This window comes from Dendrobates tinctorius, unplaced genomic scaffold (genome assembly GCF_039654945.1).
Source record: "Dendrobates tinctorius isolate UK_male_01 unplaced genomic scaffold, ASM3965494v1 ptg000241l, whole genome shotgun sequence".
Lineage (NCBI taxonomy): Eukaryota > Metazoa > Chordata > Amphibia > Anura > Dendrobatidae > Dendrobates > Dendrobates tinctorius.
In genome coordinates, this window is record NW_027361908.1 from 5869922 (window position 1) to 5886160 (window position 16239).

The 16239-nt window shown below is 41.8% G+C and overlaps 1 protein-coding gene across 5 annotated transcripts in view; it reads left to right on the top strand.

The window, feature by feature from the left end:
- CFAP54 (cilia and flagella associated protein 54) overlaps positions 1-16239 on the top strand; it is a 703284-nt gene that overhangs the window by 359014 nt on the left and 328031 nt on the right. For all 5 annotated transcript variants that reach the window (XM_073556932.1, XM_073556934.1, XM_073556933.1 and 2 more), the window contains exons 35-37: positions 5035-5189; positions 8329-8510; positions 10615-10842. In XM_073556932.1, coding sequence (XP_073413033.1) covers positions 5035-5189; positions 8329-8510; positions 10615-10842 — 565 coding nt within the window. The remainder of the gene's footprint in view (positions 1-5034; positions 5190-8328; positions 8511-10614; positions 10843-16239) is intronic.

Consider the following 16239-nt stretch of genomic DNA (forward strand, 5'->3'; position numbering starts at 1 on the left):
TATGAAGATGGGAGGCGCCGGACGGCAACACCCATTGGACCGAGCCCGGACAGCCCCCCCCGGTGAGTATAATCTAACAATTTTTTCTTATCTTTCAGGTTACATCGGGGCCTTATCTTCAGCATTACAGAATGCTTACTTAAGCCCATGATGTCGGTGCCGGCAGCTCATAGTCCAAAAAAAGGGTGACCGATCCCCTTTAAATGGTCAACGTAATATTTTTTTGTCTCTTAAATTGTAGTTGAAACAACTCAATTGCATGTTAAAGTAGTTTTCAGAAACCCTTGTCCCCCAAATGCATTTTTTTTTAAAAAGACATACTATTCTTTACTCATCTTCCCTGGGTCCAAAGCTGAGTCTCTGCTGCTCCTTGAATTTATTATTATCTGCAGTGCTAACATCATATTGCCTCTAACTGAGGTCAGTAGCACTAAGTGACTTGTGCCATCTACACTTGTGGACCAAGACCAACTGAGGTCACTGATTGGCTGCAGTGCTATTTATGTGCATCTGCACTGCAGACAATGACAGGTATTGGGAGAAGCGGCAGAGGCTCAGCCCTGAATCCAGAGATGATAAAAGACTCCATAAGGATGTTTATGGCTCCACATGGAGAAGCACATGTAAGAAGACAATAACCTCCAAATTTTAAGACAAGTAATTTTGTGACTATTCCTTAATAGTGACAATGTAACCAATGTTTAGCATCCATATTGTGGTGTAAGTTGCCAAAAAAAAATATGAAGAAGGCTTAGAAACTGAGCTCGCACCATACCACTCATATCCTGGCTGTTTTACACTTTAGATGCTGTAGAGTAGACAATATCAACTGCAGCTTCTAAGTGGTTATACCTAAAGAGGAGGCTTCCTTTGTCTCTTTATTGACCCACCAGCAACAATGGGCTGTCTGGTCAGCTCTGGACTAATAAAAGCCTGCTGCAGGTCTACAAATTTGGAGTCAGGGCTTAAAGGGGTTTAACAGGACTATGAAATTGAGACTTCTGTTAAACACAATCCCCTGTTAACAGATCCCACAATGTCCACAATTACACATGTAAAGAGACAGAATACCACTGCACCTTAGGCCTCCTTCACATGCACGTGTCTCCGGTATGTGTGGCGTCCATTTTCACACATACCGGATACATGTACACACAAATACCTGTTATAATCTATGGGGCTGCACACATGTGACATACACGTAGACATGTCTGTTTTTGACCCACGGCACATGTGACACGGACCCATACAAGTCTCAGTCCGTGTAAATACTTACCTAAGCACATGGTTGACATCTATGTGCCATCCGTGTGACACATACTGGAATAAAGTGCCAACAGGTGGCACTATAGAGTTCAAGTCCTCTTTCTCTCTGAAGAGGCAATTTGCATATTAAATTTCCCAGAGGAGCATTGCACGGCGAATAAGCCTCCTTACCTTGACAAGCCAGAGCTGGTATGTTACTCTCCACAAGGAGAAATCTTACCCCTTAGACCTCAGTGCAGAGCCTCTCACCTAGCCAAATCAGTTCATACTTTGCACTGACGAGGGCCAATAGCCCGAAACACCCGTGTCTGCAAATTGAGATTCTGATTTGGCTTTTTATTCTAAGTCATATTACAAGACTCGTTAAAGGGTTGATTGTGACTTGTAGGATCACTACTACCAACAGGTGGCGCTATAGAGTTCAAGTCATTTCTTTCTGAAGAGGCAATTTGCATATTACAGAAAATAATAATTTTTATGTTTAAAATGTTTGCAAACTTTTTAAAACGTTTGCAATGACCCTTTATAGATAGATAGATAGATGGACATCTAATTTCACAACACCAGGACACATTATAAAAAAGGCACCCTTTAGTGCCTTTTATGTGACCTAATGTTAAAGCTATTAACCTAATAAATAAATAAAATGACTTGGTTCTCCCCCATTTTTTAGAAAAAGCAAGGGTAAAGCTGACAGCTGAGATCTGATATTATCAGGCTGGGAAGGTCTTAAGTTATTGTGCCCTTCCCAGCCTAAAAATATCAGCCCGCAGCTGCCCCAGAAGTGGCGCTTCCCATTCGATGCTCCAATTTTGGTGCTTTGTCTCGCCTGTTCCCGATTTCCATTGTGCTTTTTTCATCCTGGGTAATGGTAGTTGGGGTTGATGTCAACTATGAATTGTCCAAAACTACAGCTGACATCAATCCCTGGTGTTCATAATAGAGATCTGTGTTATGAGACACCCAAATTACTAAATCCGTACTAAAGAGAAAAAAATACACACACAAAAACACTTTATTTAAAAAACAACACTCCCCAACTCATAATCTAGTTCACAAATTTATTAAAAAAAAAAATCTCAGACTCTCTACCTGTCACACTGAGCCCCTTTGAAGGGTTGTTTATCAGAGAATCGCCTCTGTCTCACCTGATCTCATATATAGTATCCTAAACCAATCATCCTACTCTATGGACCCTAACTTTATCCAAGCTTGGGAAAATGAATTACACATCACTCTCTCAGAAGATGACAAACAAAAAGCATATCTATTTACCCATAAAATATCAGGGGCAGGATATGTCCAAGAAAGAAATTACAAGATTCTGTCAAGGTGGTATCACTACCCGACAACGCTGAATGCAGTGTTTCCAACTGTGTCTGATACACGCTGGCGCTGCGGAATAGAGAGAGGAACAATGCTCCATATATGGTGGAACTGCGACAGAATAAAGCCTTTTTGGGTGAGGGTGTTTTCGGCCTGCCTTAAGATTACAGGTGAAAATATTCCCCCTGTACCCCGGAATAGCCCTCCTCAGTACTACCTGAATCCATTAGATCACAGAAATGCAGTCTCCTACATTTTTGTCTGACTGCGGCATGCTTGGTGATTCCCAGGCACTGTCAATCAATGGCAATTCCATCTATGTCTGAATGGCAGCAAGAGCTGTCACACATATGCTACATGGAGGAATTATCCGCAGAAGCATCCAGAGACCATAACAAATTTATCCAAGTCTGGCAGCCCTGGATCCTATTTACTGATTCACCAAACTTCCAATCATTATTTACCCGATCAAGACCATTAGTAGGTGACATCAGCTACACAAGCTCTCCTCCTCCCCCCTTTTTGATTGTTTTCTCTCCCTTCTCCCTCTTTTTCCCCTCCTCCCTTCCTCCTTTCCCTTCCATTCTTACCATTATCATTTTATCTTTTAGTAAAATCATTCAGAATATAAAGTTATCGGGTCAATTTTGCTCCCCGGCCCGGTGACCCTAACAGACATTTTTAAGTTAATACACAGCTCTTATTATTGTTATGTAAGGTATTTCTAAACACAACTAACACAGGAAGTCGTGTACGTCATCTGTTACTCATATTGTTTTGAAATATTCTTGGCTTGATTGCCTTTGGTAAGGCCCGGCGCGGCCAGGATTCCTATGTTTCTTGTAAAATGTCTGTTTGTTATGTGAGAAAATTCAATAAAAACGATTAAACAAAAAAAAAAAATCCCAGGCAGGTCCGCCATAGTCCAGGGAATCCAATGTAGTCCAGGGAATCCAATGTAGTCCAGGGAATCCGACGTAATCCACAAATGGAAACCTGAAAAAAGTAAAAAGAGAGAAATTAAAACACTGAACCTCATTCACCAATTTATTATACAAAAAGTCCCCATGAAGATCCAGTCTAGTCCAGAGCTTCCCACGATGGTCCCCGAATCTGTCGTCCAAAGCTTATGGAGCCTAGTCCCGTGAAGACAGACTTTTCCATTACTGAGATAGGAGATGGCAGGTATCACTGATAAGATTCTATGTAGACGGAAGAAGGGAGGAGGGAACAGCTATATTTCTAATGCCTTCCTCCTCCTCTCCCCTCTATTCCACATCGAATCTTACCAGTAGCAACCGCCATTTCCTATCTCAGTAATGTGAAAGTCCACACTGACTATAGATTTTACGCCTGAATTGAGAATTTTGACAATGAATTATCAGTCCTGGTGGAGAAAGAAGCAAATTTCTCTGATAAGATATATTACGAAATTTCTAAATTTCATGTGTACTATCGATTTGAGATAAAAATGACGGTTATTCTTTACGGCTATGTACACATTCACACAGATTTTGTTTTCCCAAATTTAATATTAAGCATCTTTATAAATAGTCTTCAATAAAAAAAAAAAAACTACCATTTTTCTGCTGGAGAATTTCTGCAAACCTGTTATCTAGCTCAGTGCTTTTTCAAAATGGAGAGCAGAATTTGCTTCCGAGAATCAGATGGCACTTGATCATTCAAGTATATGGGTTCCATGTGCGAGTGCGGTCCAGTATTCACAAACTGACAAAAGAAAATGTGGAGAAACTTTTTTTCTTCTCCACCTTTGATTAAATCAGATCCTACTCTGATCAAACTCTTCTCAAAGTGTGAATAGCATAATCACACAGATTTTCTTGGCTGGAGAAAAAATGGTCATGTGACCCTAGCCTTTGATATATCAGCACTGAGGGGATTAACACTGGTCTTCACAGTGTGGAGAGGGCAGAAAGCATGTACATTCTCAGGGAGAGGAGAGGAAACACTTTAGAAAAGGAGGAAGACACAAAAAAGGGGGAAAAGTGTAGAATAGAATCTGTGCTGATTTATGAGCTGATGAAGATAGTAGCTCCCTAGATGCTTACAGACCTCCCATCCAGACTATATGCAAAGCGACACTCCCATGAAAAAAACCTGAAACTTGGGTCAGGCTTCAAACTGCAAGGGAGCCAGTGGAACAATAATAATAAAACAACCTATTCTGAGCTGAAGACTTTGAGCGTGTAGTGATCACCTGATAAAACCTTTTCTTGAAATTAAGTTTAAATGCTCATTTTAATGCTGAATACTTAAGTAGAACACTTTTCTCATTCCTCCGCCAAATCGTACCTGCTGTCTGGTTCCAAGTTTCTAGTTAAGTGGAAAAGTGTCTGCTCTTCAAGTTGTTGTGACTGAATTAATTGCTCGGAATTAACATTTGTTTTGGTTCCATACATGTGTTTTTCTGTGTTTGTGCAGCTATAGAATTCTGGATCCCGAATTATTCACTTTGCATCATGCTGGCACTGTTGTCATGGCAACGGAAACAAATGCTGCAGATGAGCAAATGTCTCGCCTAGGTCACCTTCATCCCTCACTTAAACTAGATCTTCCACCAGATGCCAAAGTAACGGGTAAACATTTTATACATTTATATCACAATGTCCAATATTTTACTCTGTTTTTGCATTTAATTACAAATCTAATTGCATTTGCAAAACGCCTCCATTGACTTGCAAATTGCCTGTGTAATGGCTTCAGCTCTAAGGGACTGTACAGCTAGCACTTTGAAAACGACATGCCTCTCACCGTGTGCCAGCTTGGAAATTGTACACAAATGGTGCACACTTTATAAATGGGGTTACTGAGTCATCACTGGCAATAATAATAACCATTAGTAAGAATTGTCATTTGGCTACTGCTTTGTCCTTTGTAAATGGTAATAGTTTCTTATACAGATGTATATCTGATCATGCTTCATTTTGTGCTGCAAGCCTCCTCTGGCTTCTTACAGAATATGATGCGAAAAGCAGTCAGTGTGTTCTTTCGTAACTGAGATATTAGCATTTGAATCCATTTTCTGAAGTGCTTTCGAACCAAGGAAGCACTTCCCAATTCCCAAGTCTGCTCTCTCCATCTCTAATCCCCATCTTGACTACTCCTGCTTGCCTGACAACTCCTTTGCTTTAAATCACATAGCAAATGATCTTTCAGTTAAGCAGGAATAGAGCAGAGGCCCTGGAAGTGCTTCCAAATGCCCAAAGTTCTTCAGCTTCATTTGCATATTGATTAAAATGCTGATTTCTCAGTAACCCAGAAATGGACTGGCAATGTAAAGGTATTGCTGGACTTATCTTGGACTATTTTTATTTTTTTTTCTATGGGCCTTAAAAGTAATAGGCATATAGTCCCTAACTACCCGCCTGTTTACTTGGCACTGGCACAGAGCGTTCACTGACCACTCCTGCCGATAATTCGGGTGTTCATTGTCATCAGAGTAGCTCTTCCAAACTTCTCTGTCGATGGGTGTAACTGCCAATGTCATGCTGATTGACAGTGATCGCCTTGAAATTGGGCAGAATGGATCTGGCTGCCAATCAGCATGACAACGGCAGTGACACCCTGTGAGCAGAGCGGAAGGGAAATAGCTGCTCTGTCAACTTGACATCAGTGGAAAGCCACAAACTCACCAGCAGAAGTGGTTTATGACCAATCTGTGTTTGAAAAGATTGGCGTCGGGCCCAACAGGCATTTGGTAGCAACTACCTTCCTGTCAGTTCTTAGGCCCATAGTAAAAAGATATGAATAATCCTGGGTAACCCCTTTAATGTGCAAGATTGTAGGTAATCATTAGTTCTACTGTGTACCTGGCAAATAAAAGATTATGAATATGTGCTGTATATAAATACCAATAAAATATTCTAAGACATAATAGATCATATTGTATTCACTGGGAAGGAAAAGCAATCCACTAGTCTCACTGTTTCAACTAAGTGATGAAAAATCCCACCAATCATATTGGAGAATAAAAGTGTTAATTGTGTTTTGGGAAATCCCCTCTTTATTATGGACCATAAAACTAAATACAAACGTACCATACATAAATCCCTGTAATTACAGTGCCTTGCGAAAGTATTCGGCTCCCTGGAACTTTTTAACCTTTTCCCACATATCATGCTTCAAACATTAAGATACCAAATGTAAATTTTTGGTGAAGAATCAACAACAAGTGGGACACAATTGTGAAGTTGAACAAAATTTATTGTTTTTTTAAATTTTTGTGGAAATTCAAAAACTGAAAAGTGGGGTGTGCAATATTATTCGGCCCCTTTAACTTAATACTTTGTTGCGCCACCTTTTGCTGCGATTACAGCTGCAAGTCGCTTGGGGTATGTCTCTATCAGTTTTGTACATCGAGAGACTGAAATTCTTGCCCATTCTTTCTTGGAAAACAGCTCGAGCTCAGTGAGGTTTGATGGAGATCGTTTGTGAACAGCAGTTTTCAGCTCTTTCCACAGAGTCTCGATTGGATTCAGTTCTGGACTTTGACTTGGCCATTCTAACACATGGATACGTTTATTTGTGAACCATTCCATTCTGGATTTTGCTTTATGTTTGGGATCATTGTTTTGTTGGAAGACAAATCTCCGTCCCAGTTTCAGGTCTTTTGCAGACTCCAACAGGTTTTCTTCACGAATGGTCCTGTATTTGGCTCCATCCATCTTCACATCAATTTTATCCATCTTCCCTGTCCCTGCTGAAGAAAAGTAGGCCCAAACCAAGATGCTGCCACCACCATGTTTGACAGTGGGGATGGTGTGTTCAGGGTGTTTTGCTGTGTTGCCTTTACGCCAAACAACACTTTTTATGGATATCTTTGAGAAATGGCTTTCTTCTTTCCACTCTTCCATAAAGGCCAGATTTGTGCAGTGTACGACTGAATGTTGTCCTATGGACAGACTGTCTCACCTCAGCTGTAAATCTCTCCAGTTCATCCAGAGTGACCATGGGCCTCTTGGCTGCATCTCTCATCAGTCTTCTCCTTGTTTGAGATGTAAGTTTAGGGGGACAGCCGGGTCTTGGTAGATTTGCAGTGGTATGATACTCCTTCCATTTCAATATGATCGCTTGCACAATGCTCCTTGGGATGTTTAAAGTTTTGGAAATCATTTTGTATCCAAATCCGGCTTTAAACATCTTTACAACAGTATCACTGACCTGCCTCTTGTGTTCCTTGGTCTTCATGATGCTCTCTGTGCATCAACCAGAACCCTGAGACTATCACAGAGCAGGTGCATTTATACAGAGACTTGATTACACACAGGTGGATTATATTTATCATCATTAGTCATTTAGGACAACATTGGATCATTCAGCGATCCACAATGAACTTCTGGAGTGAGTTTGCTGCGCTGAAAGTAAAGGGGCCGAATAATATTGCATGCCCCACTTTTCAGTTTTTGAATTTCCACAAAAAAATTAAAATAACCAATAAATTTCGTTCAACTTCACAATTCTGTTCCACTTGTTGTTGATTCTTCACCAAAAATTTCCATTTGGTATCTTTATGTTTGAAGCATGATATGTGGGAAAAGGTTAAAAAGTTCCAGGGAGCCGAATACTTTCGCAAGGCACTGTATATTGGAATCCAACAAAAAGTCGTAAAAATGTATTCTAACATACCTCCTGTTTCCATTCCTTGTTATTTCTTATTATATGTTTGTTATAAACATGTTTAATGATTGATCACACTTGCTATATATTTCGGTCTAGATTCACTAGATATTTCTGAACCAAGTACAAGACGGAGTGATCTAGAGACTCCTCGTACACAAATGACCAATGACACAGAGACATCATCACCTCTCTTAAAAGAACAAGTAAAGCTAAACATGTCCTCAGCCATTCTTTTAGATCACCTTGGGAAGATTTTTATGCATCTTAAAAGAGCAGTGGTAAGGCACTTTCCCAGGAAAGACTCCTTTTTTTTGTTTCTATATTACAGCCATTTGTATCTCATGAAATGTATTTTTCATATTACATTTTGTATTTTTACAGCACTGACATACTTATTTTCCACTATTAATAATTCTTATTTCACTCCTATTTGTTTGATATATTTAAAATGAGCTGTACTCAATGCATAGATTCCCAATGTACAGGGAGGGCCAGTTATATGGACACATCTAAATAAAATGGGAATGGTTGGTGATACAAACTTCCTGTTTGTGGCACATTAGTATATGGGAGGGGGAAAACTTTTCAAGATGGGTGGTGACCATGGCGGCCATTTTGAAATCGGACATTTTGTATCCAACTTTATTTTTTCAATGGGAAGAAGGTCATGTGATACAATCTTATTGAGAATTTCACAAGAAAAGCAATGGTGTGCTTGGTTTTAACGTTACTTTATTCTTTCATGAGTTATTTACAAGTTTCTCATTGTTTACAGCCATTGACATGTAGCAGAGGTTAAAACGTGAGGAGCGGATAGAAATTGTGTTGATGTCTGGTGAATGCAGTACCCGGTCATTGCAGCAGATTTCAATGCAAGACACCTTACACAAGAAAACTGTCACCATTTCCATTTTATTTAGGTGTATCCATATAATTGGCCCACCCAAAAAAGTTTGCCTCATCACTGAACATAATGTTCTGTGTAAACTGAGGGTCCTGTTCCAAATTTTCTTTTGCCCATTCTGCAAATTCAGCTCGCCGATCTGGGTCACCAACCATTCCCATTTTATTTAGGTGTATCCATATATATGGCCCACCCTGTATATATTAGTACGCTTTTTAGACTTTTTGTAATCACTTGATTTGATGAACAGTTTCCCTCAAAAGCTTGTGCCACTGCTTGGCAGTAGATACCTTGTCTGATGGTCAGCAATGACGGATTTTCCTACCTCTGTTATTCATCTTACAGGATAAGGCGCCCTGCTACCCTGGTGCAGCAATTCATGTGTCATGTATAGTCACTCAACCTTGGGCCTTCAGTTTTCCTCCCGATGACTCTTTCTTTGAGACCGACATTATGGTCCTGCTGCACCCAAGAAAGCTGCTTCAGTGACTAATGTGGCAAAATGTTTAGTCACTTTTCAGTGATGGGGTAGAAGGTCGTTTTAAAGGCTAATCATCTCTAAAAGCTAATATGTTATCATAGAATTGATTTATAAATTATGGTATGTTCACACTGAGTTGTTTAGGCGGTTTGGAGCAGAAACTGTCTAAATCTTTCTAAAAAAAAAAAAAAACTTAAAAATCTTACAGATTTTGCGCAGGTTCTGCTCAATAAACTCTGCAAGAAAACTCGGAGATCACATAGCCACTGAGTGGAAACTCTCCAAATTATCCTCCAAATTTCAATACTCCTCAAGAAACTTTTGAGTTCCCGCTCCGAAAACTTTGCAAATAGACTCCTTGTGCACAAAGCTTACACCAGATTTTAAAGCAGTTTTAGGAGGAAGAATTTGGAAAAGAGCGACCTAAAAATAAAACTCCTCTATCTAAAGGGGGTTTCCTACTAAATACTTGTTTGAATAATTGATCTTAAGAACAAGGTTCCCCACATCCGCTGTATGAATGGAACAATGGTGTGCACGCTCTACCACTGCCATATTCACCTCTGTAGTAATGACTAAATGGCTTATTCTTTTGTGTTATTCATATAGGGGACCTTTGGGTCCCCGTTAACAGGGTCAAAGGAGGTTGCTATATTTTATTTATTTATCTCCTATCTTATAAATCAGTGACCGCATGGAAAAATAACATTTTTTTTCCTGAGAGTCTCCCCGATTGCCAAACCCACAACCCCAACAATGCAGGAAGGCTCTGTCATTTATTTTCTTACTAATCATAGGTATGCGAAATTTGTTTCAGTATTCCCAATGAAAGCCTCTACTTCATGAATCAAGACTAAATATGTCTCTTTTACTTGTGCATCATTATTCCCCTTCATTAGTCACTAATATTCAGTTATCCTTAGCTTGCTGTATGCAGTAATATGTGACGTATCGCAGTACTTGCTCCAGATCCATTCTGTGTATTTCACCGATGCAGGTACTGGCCCATCGAGGAGGACACTGGACATTACTGCAGAATGTGAGTCGGGTACTATGGAACCTAGTACTTGAAATACAGTTAATGACTAAAGAATGTGATGCAAGAAAAGGATTCTTTCCTATAACAAGGGATCTCCTGAACAGTGAGATGTGGACGCCTTTCTATTTTGCAGCAGACACGTTACTTGATATGATAGTCATATTACAAAACACTGGATCACTTCAGGTAATTTTTCTGTCAGTATTCTATATCTAAGGCATTGCCTGTTATAAGATTTGCCATCATTCTTTTGCTTTATTTTATATCTGGGGTAATGTTGTTCTCTTTGCTTGAGTCTTATATCCTGACTTAGCTCAGTCTAAACCCAGATATTTATAGCATATCCACAGTGGACAGTCTTACCTCTGTTCTCCACATATTGTCACAAAAATAAGACCTTCCCTGAAAATAATTCCCAGCATAATTTTACAGGATTTTTGGAGTATGTTTGAAATATAAGCCCTACCCAAAAATAAACCCTATTTATGGTCAGGGTTGGTATTGGTAGGGGGGAAGGGATAGAAAGTGAAAACTGGGCAATTGCCCAGGGCCGCCAATCTCTTAGGGACTTTGCGTTTTTATTCCAAGGTTAAGACCGCTTAAGCACCTTTTTTAACATCATGGTCATGGTCTTTTAAACTGCAGGAGTCTAGAGGAACTAAAGACGCGACAGGCTTATATGCAGAGATGGCGTTAGGTGTAAGGAGGAGAAGACTGGGCCATTTCTCAGGGACCCCTCTCTCTTAGGGGACCTCAGCATTTCTATTCTGAAGGTAAAGACTGCTTAAACACCTTTGGTGACATCACGGTCATGTGAGCATGCTGTCACCAAAGGTATTTTAATTGCAGGATTCTAGAGTAATTGAAAAGGCGACAGGCTGGTATGTACTGTATGGGCAGTGCGTTTATATACATGTCCAGTGTACAGTGGCATGTAAAAGTTTGGCACCCCTGGTTAAAATTACTGTTATTGTGAGCAGTTAAGCAAGTTGAAGATGAAATGATCTATGAAAGGCCTAAAGTTAAAGATGACATACTGTATTTCCTTTATATTCTAGGCAAAAAAAAAAAATATTTTCATCTTTTACGGTTTAAAAATGACAAAAAAGAAAATGGGCCAATGCAAAGGTTTGGGCACCCTTGGAGATTTGTGTGCGCAGATAACTTTGACCAAGGTTTTAGAACTTAATTAGTCTGTTAAGGTTATGGCTTGCTCACTATCATTGTTAGGAAAGACTATGTGATACAAATTCCCAGCTTTATAAAAATCCAGCCTCCTCTAACTTTGCGCCAAAAAACAGCAGGCATGCGATCTTTTAAGCAGCTGCCTTGCACTCTGAAAATTAAAACGGGGGAGGCCCACAAAGCTGAAGAAGGCTATATGAAGATAGCAAAGCGTTTTCAACTTTCCCTTACTTCAGTTCTAAATGTAATTAAGGAATGGAATTTTACAAGAAGGTCAAAATAAGGTCTGGAAGACCAAGCAAAATTTCATTGAGAGCTGCTCGTAGGATTGTTAGAGAGGCAAATCAGAACCCCTGCTTGACTGCAAAGGGCCTTCAGAAAGATTTAGCAGACTTCTACTCTTCAGAGAGATCTGCTCAAATATGGCCTTCATGGAAGAGTCATCAGAAGAAAACCTCTCCTGCGTCCTCACCATAAAACTCGGCTTCAGAAGTATGTAAAAGAACATCTAAGCAAGCCTGATGCAGTTTAGAAACAATCCCTGTGGTCCGATGAAATTAAAATAGAACTCTTTGGCCACAATTATCAAAGGTACACAAGGAGAAAAAAGGGCACAGAATTTCAGGAAAAGAACGAAAGAACATCCTGCCAACCATTAAACATGGGGGTGGATCAGTCATGCTTTGGGGTTGTGTTGCAGGCAATTGTGCGGGGAACATTTAAGGGGTAGAGGGAAGAATAGATTCAATGACGTTTCAACAAGTAAAAAACATAAAAAGGCTGAAGTTGAAAAGAGGGTGGCTTCTACAAATGGATATCACTCGAGTTTCTGGATGCTCGGATGTGCTCTGCACTCAACGAGCATTAGCTGGTGCTCGGATTTGAAGCTCGAATCTCCAACCTGCTTGTTAGCCAGTAAGCATGAGGGGATTGGCTGCTAGTCCCTGTAATTCTGTAGCTCTATCAGTAGTGGCATTACTGTGATTGGCTGGGCACAGTACCTCGAGATTATAAAAGCACTGGCGCCGCCGTGCTTGACTCACTGACACCATTGCACAGCTCAGTGACAGTTCTGATTAGAGGGAGAGAGTAGATATCCAGGCCTGTGTGTGCACAGTTTAACTAATCAGAGTTGTCTAGTGTTGATACTGGTGCTGATGTTGAACCATCATACTAACAGTCCTTCTAAGTTCTAAGGGCTAATCTTGTACTTTGCTGTTTGTATCAGATACATTCTGCATTTAGCTTAGGGACAGTTGCAGGAGCAGGGAGAGTGGAAGAATACAGCCTCTAGGCAGAGCTTAGGAGTTTGCAGTCTGTTGCTAAATATATAGGTCGTGCACATGAACACATTCTTTTTTTGTGAGGGGGGAGGTGAAAAAATTGACTATATTGTCCTCCATAGAGGAATACGTGCTTTGCATTAAATTACTGTGGTATGTAACACTTCAAAAAAGTGTTCAGATTTGTTTCTAGATTCAATTTGATATCCATAGAGAATTTTGTGCTTTGTTTTACATTTCGGTGGTATATAGCACTCAACAAAAGCTTTCGAAAAATTTTCTGGATTGAATCTGTTTTCCATAGAGTGTTACATTACAGTGGTATTAAACTCCAAAAAAACGCTTTGCTTGCAGCAAGTGACCAATTTTTTTTTTTTTATTAATTAAAAATAAACTTGGTTGGGGGTGTGGCTATGTAGCGGCGGAGAGAGGACGCACTTGGCAAGAGCTCCTAACATCCTGAAGATATCCGACCAGCGGCCCCTTACCACCGTGACATATTTGCCAATTTTTGGACCCCTCTGGACTCTGGGGCGCTCCTTGACCCCCGCAGGAGAGTGTGGCTGGACTCTTGTGTGCTTGCAGCTGTGAAGACCGTTGTGGCCGGCGGGGCCTGCACGGGGCGGTGGCCATCTTGGAAGCGCGCACTCTGCCTGTGAGAGATGCGGCGCCGGGTTCCCATCGCTGCAGCACTGACAGACGGTGAGCAGATACCCTGAAGATCTGTGGGAGACAAGCGGTGTGTGCCCTGAAAGATTGGGCCCCGCGTTCCCCCTCTTTGCTAAGTCACCTGACCTGCCAGCGCCATTACTGTAAGGACTTGGATCCCTCTCTGTCTGCTGTCCCTGTGGGGTGCTGAGGGTCTTTCCCTGGGTTATAAGGGCCCTTGTCTGCTGCTTGGAGCTGGACATTGCCTCCCTGTGTGACTCTGCAGATCTATGTTGCTCCTGGGACCCTGCAGCCACTATCTGATAGTCTTACTACGTCTATAATTTTGACTCAGGGGACTCCATAGTGCACTGTCTCTAATATCCGGCTGTGCCCTATTGCTGTTGAAATGAGTCATTCCAAGGGGTCGGGAGCGGCTGAAAAGCTGAAGGAAAATGCCAGAATAGACCATACTGATGTCTCAAGATCTCTTAAAAATAATCCCTAATAGGCTCAGCGTAAGAACCGCCCCTCTGAGGGTGGGGAGGAGAGTGAGCAAGAGGAATTAACTCTTAAACTGACGTCTGAACAACTGATGCAGGCCATCTCCTTAACTAGGACATCTCTGACTGGGAAGATAGAGGACGTGTACACAGAGGTGGAACGCCTCCGACAAGATATGCAAGCCATGAAGGGCCGCATTACGGAGGTGGAGACAAGGGTATCCCAGGTAGAAGACACCATCACACCTATGGAAGCCAAACTAATGAAAGTGGCAGGCTCTATGAACGCATGGAGGCAAAAAGCAGATGACCTGGTGAACAGAATGCGTCGGAATAATATCCGCGTTATTGGACTGCTGGAACGCTCGGAAGGACAACACCCGAAGCAATTCCTAGAAGATTGGCTTAAAACTACTCTGGGAGACGAATTCTCCCCAATATTTGCAGTGAAGAGGGCTCACAGGGTCCCTACTTGGCCTCTTCCCCCTGGAGCCCCACCTAGACCATTTCTGGCACGTCTCCTCAACTGCAGAGATAGAGACGTGGCTTTGCGTCTGGCGCGACAAAAAAGTCCTATCAAGTTCAACAATGCCATCATCTCGACTTTCCCAGACTTCTCTATGGAACTTCAGAAACAACGGGCACAGTTTACGGAAGTCAAAAGGCATATACGAGAGAGGAATGTTATGTACTCGATGATTTACCCGGCCCAGCTCCGGGTGGTCCACGAGGGTTCTACTTTGTTTTTTACGGATCCAGCGGAGGTGGCTGAGTGGCTACGGTCCCACAAAGGGTCTGCTGCAAAGGAATCCTAACGTATCTATTGCTAGTTGGTATTTTTCTATTAATCGGCTGATTGGAGCTTTACTCGAAAGCGTCCAAGCTACCAACAATACCGGACACTGGGCTCAGTGATGGTATCCCCTTGTTTGCTTCATGATGGGAGTACAGGACTCTGCTCCCGTATTGTTTGTTGTTTATTCACTTTGTTTTTTTTCCATAGTGGTTTTTTGTATTTTTTAGGTAAAAATCGCAGCCGACAACAATTTCAGTCTCTAGGTGATGTCTCTAAATTTTGCCCGGGTAATGTTATGCACCATATTCAGCGGAGTAAAATATGGGGTCTGAGTTGATATGTATGACATGGAATGTGAGGGATATAAAAACCCCTCAAGAAAAGATCAAAGTTTTCTCACAGATCAGACATTATCGCCCTCACATTGTGACCTTGGTGGAGACGCACCTGACCAGGGATACAACGTGGTGCGTGCAGAAGCTTTGGGTACAATGGTCTGTCCATGCATTCCACACCAGCTGTTCGAGAGGTGTCTCACTGCTGGTACATAGAGACATCAGATGGGAAGCCAGGGAGACTCGGATGGACCCTGAGGGTCGCTTTGTTTTTGTCCATGCATTGATAAATACCAGGAAATATGTAGTCTTATGTGTTTATAATCCCCCCCCGGCTCGTATATCCATTCTGCAGAAGGCAATGAGTTTTGCCCTTAATTACCCAGATGCAGATGTTATTTGTATGGGAGGCTTTAAGGCCTCTTTCACACATCAGGTTTTCGCCGTCAGGCGCGATCCGGCGCTTTTGACAGAAACCGGATCCGGCGAAATGCAATGCCGGATCCGGTTTCCCCCCCATTGACTTGCATTTGCGCCGGATCGCGCCGGATGGCCATGCGTTTCATCCGGTTTTCGCCGAGATCCGGCAATGTGTCGCGATCCGGCGTCTGGAAAAAACGGCTACTGTAACGTTTTTTGTCTCCGGCGAAAAAGCCGGACACGCCGGATCCGGCGCATCCGGCTTTTTCACACACTGAAAGCCTATGAGCGCCGCAATGCGCCGGATCCGGTTTTTTGGTCTGAGCATGCTCAGTAGCTCTGCCCACAGGAGATATATAAAAGCAAGACAATGGGACCCTCAGCCACACCCAACATGCCACCCAAGCCAAGAA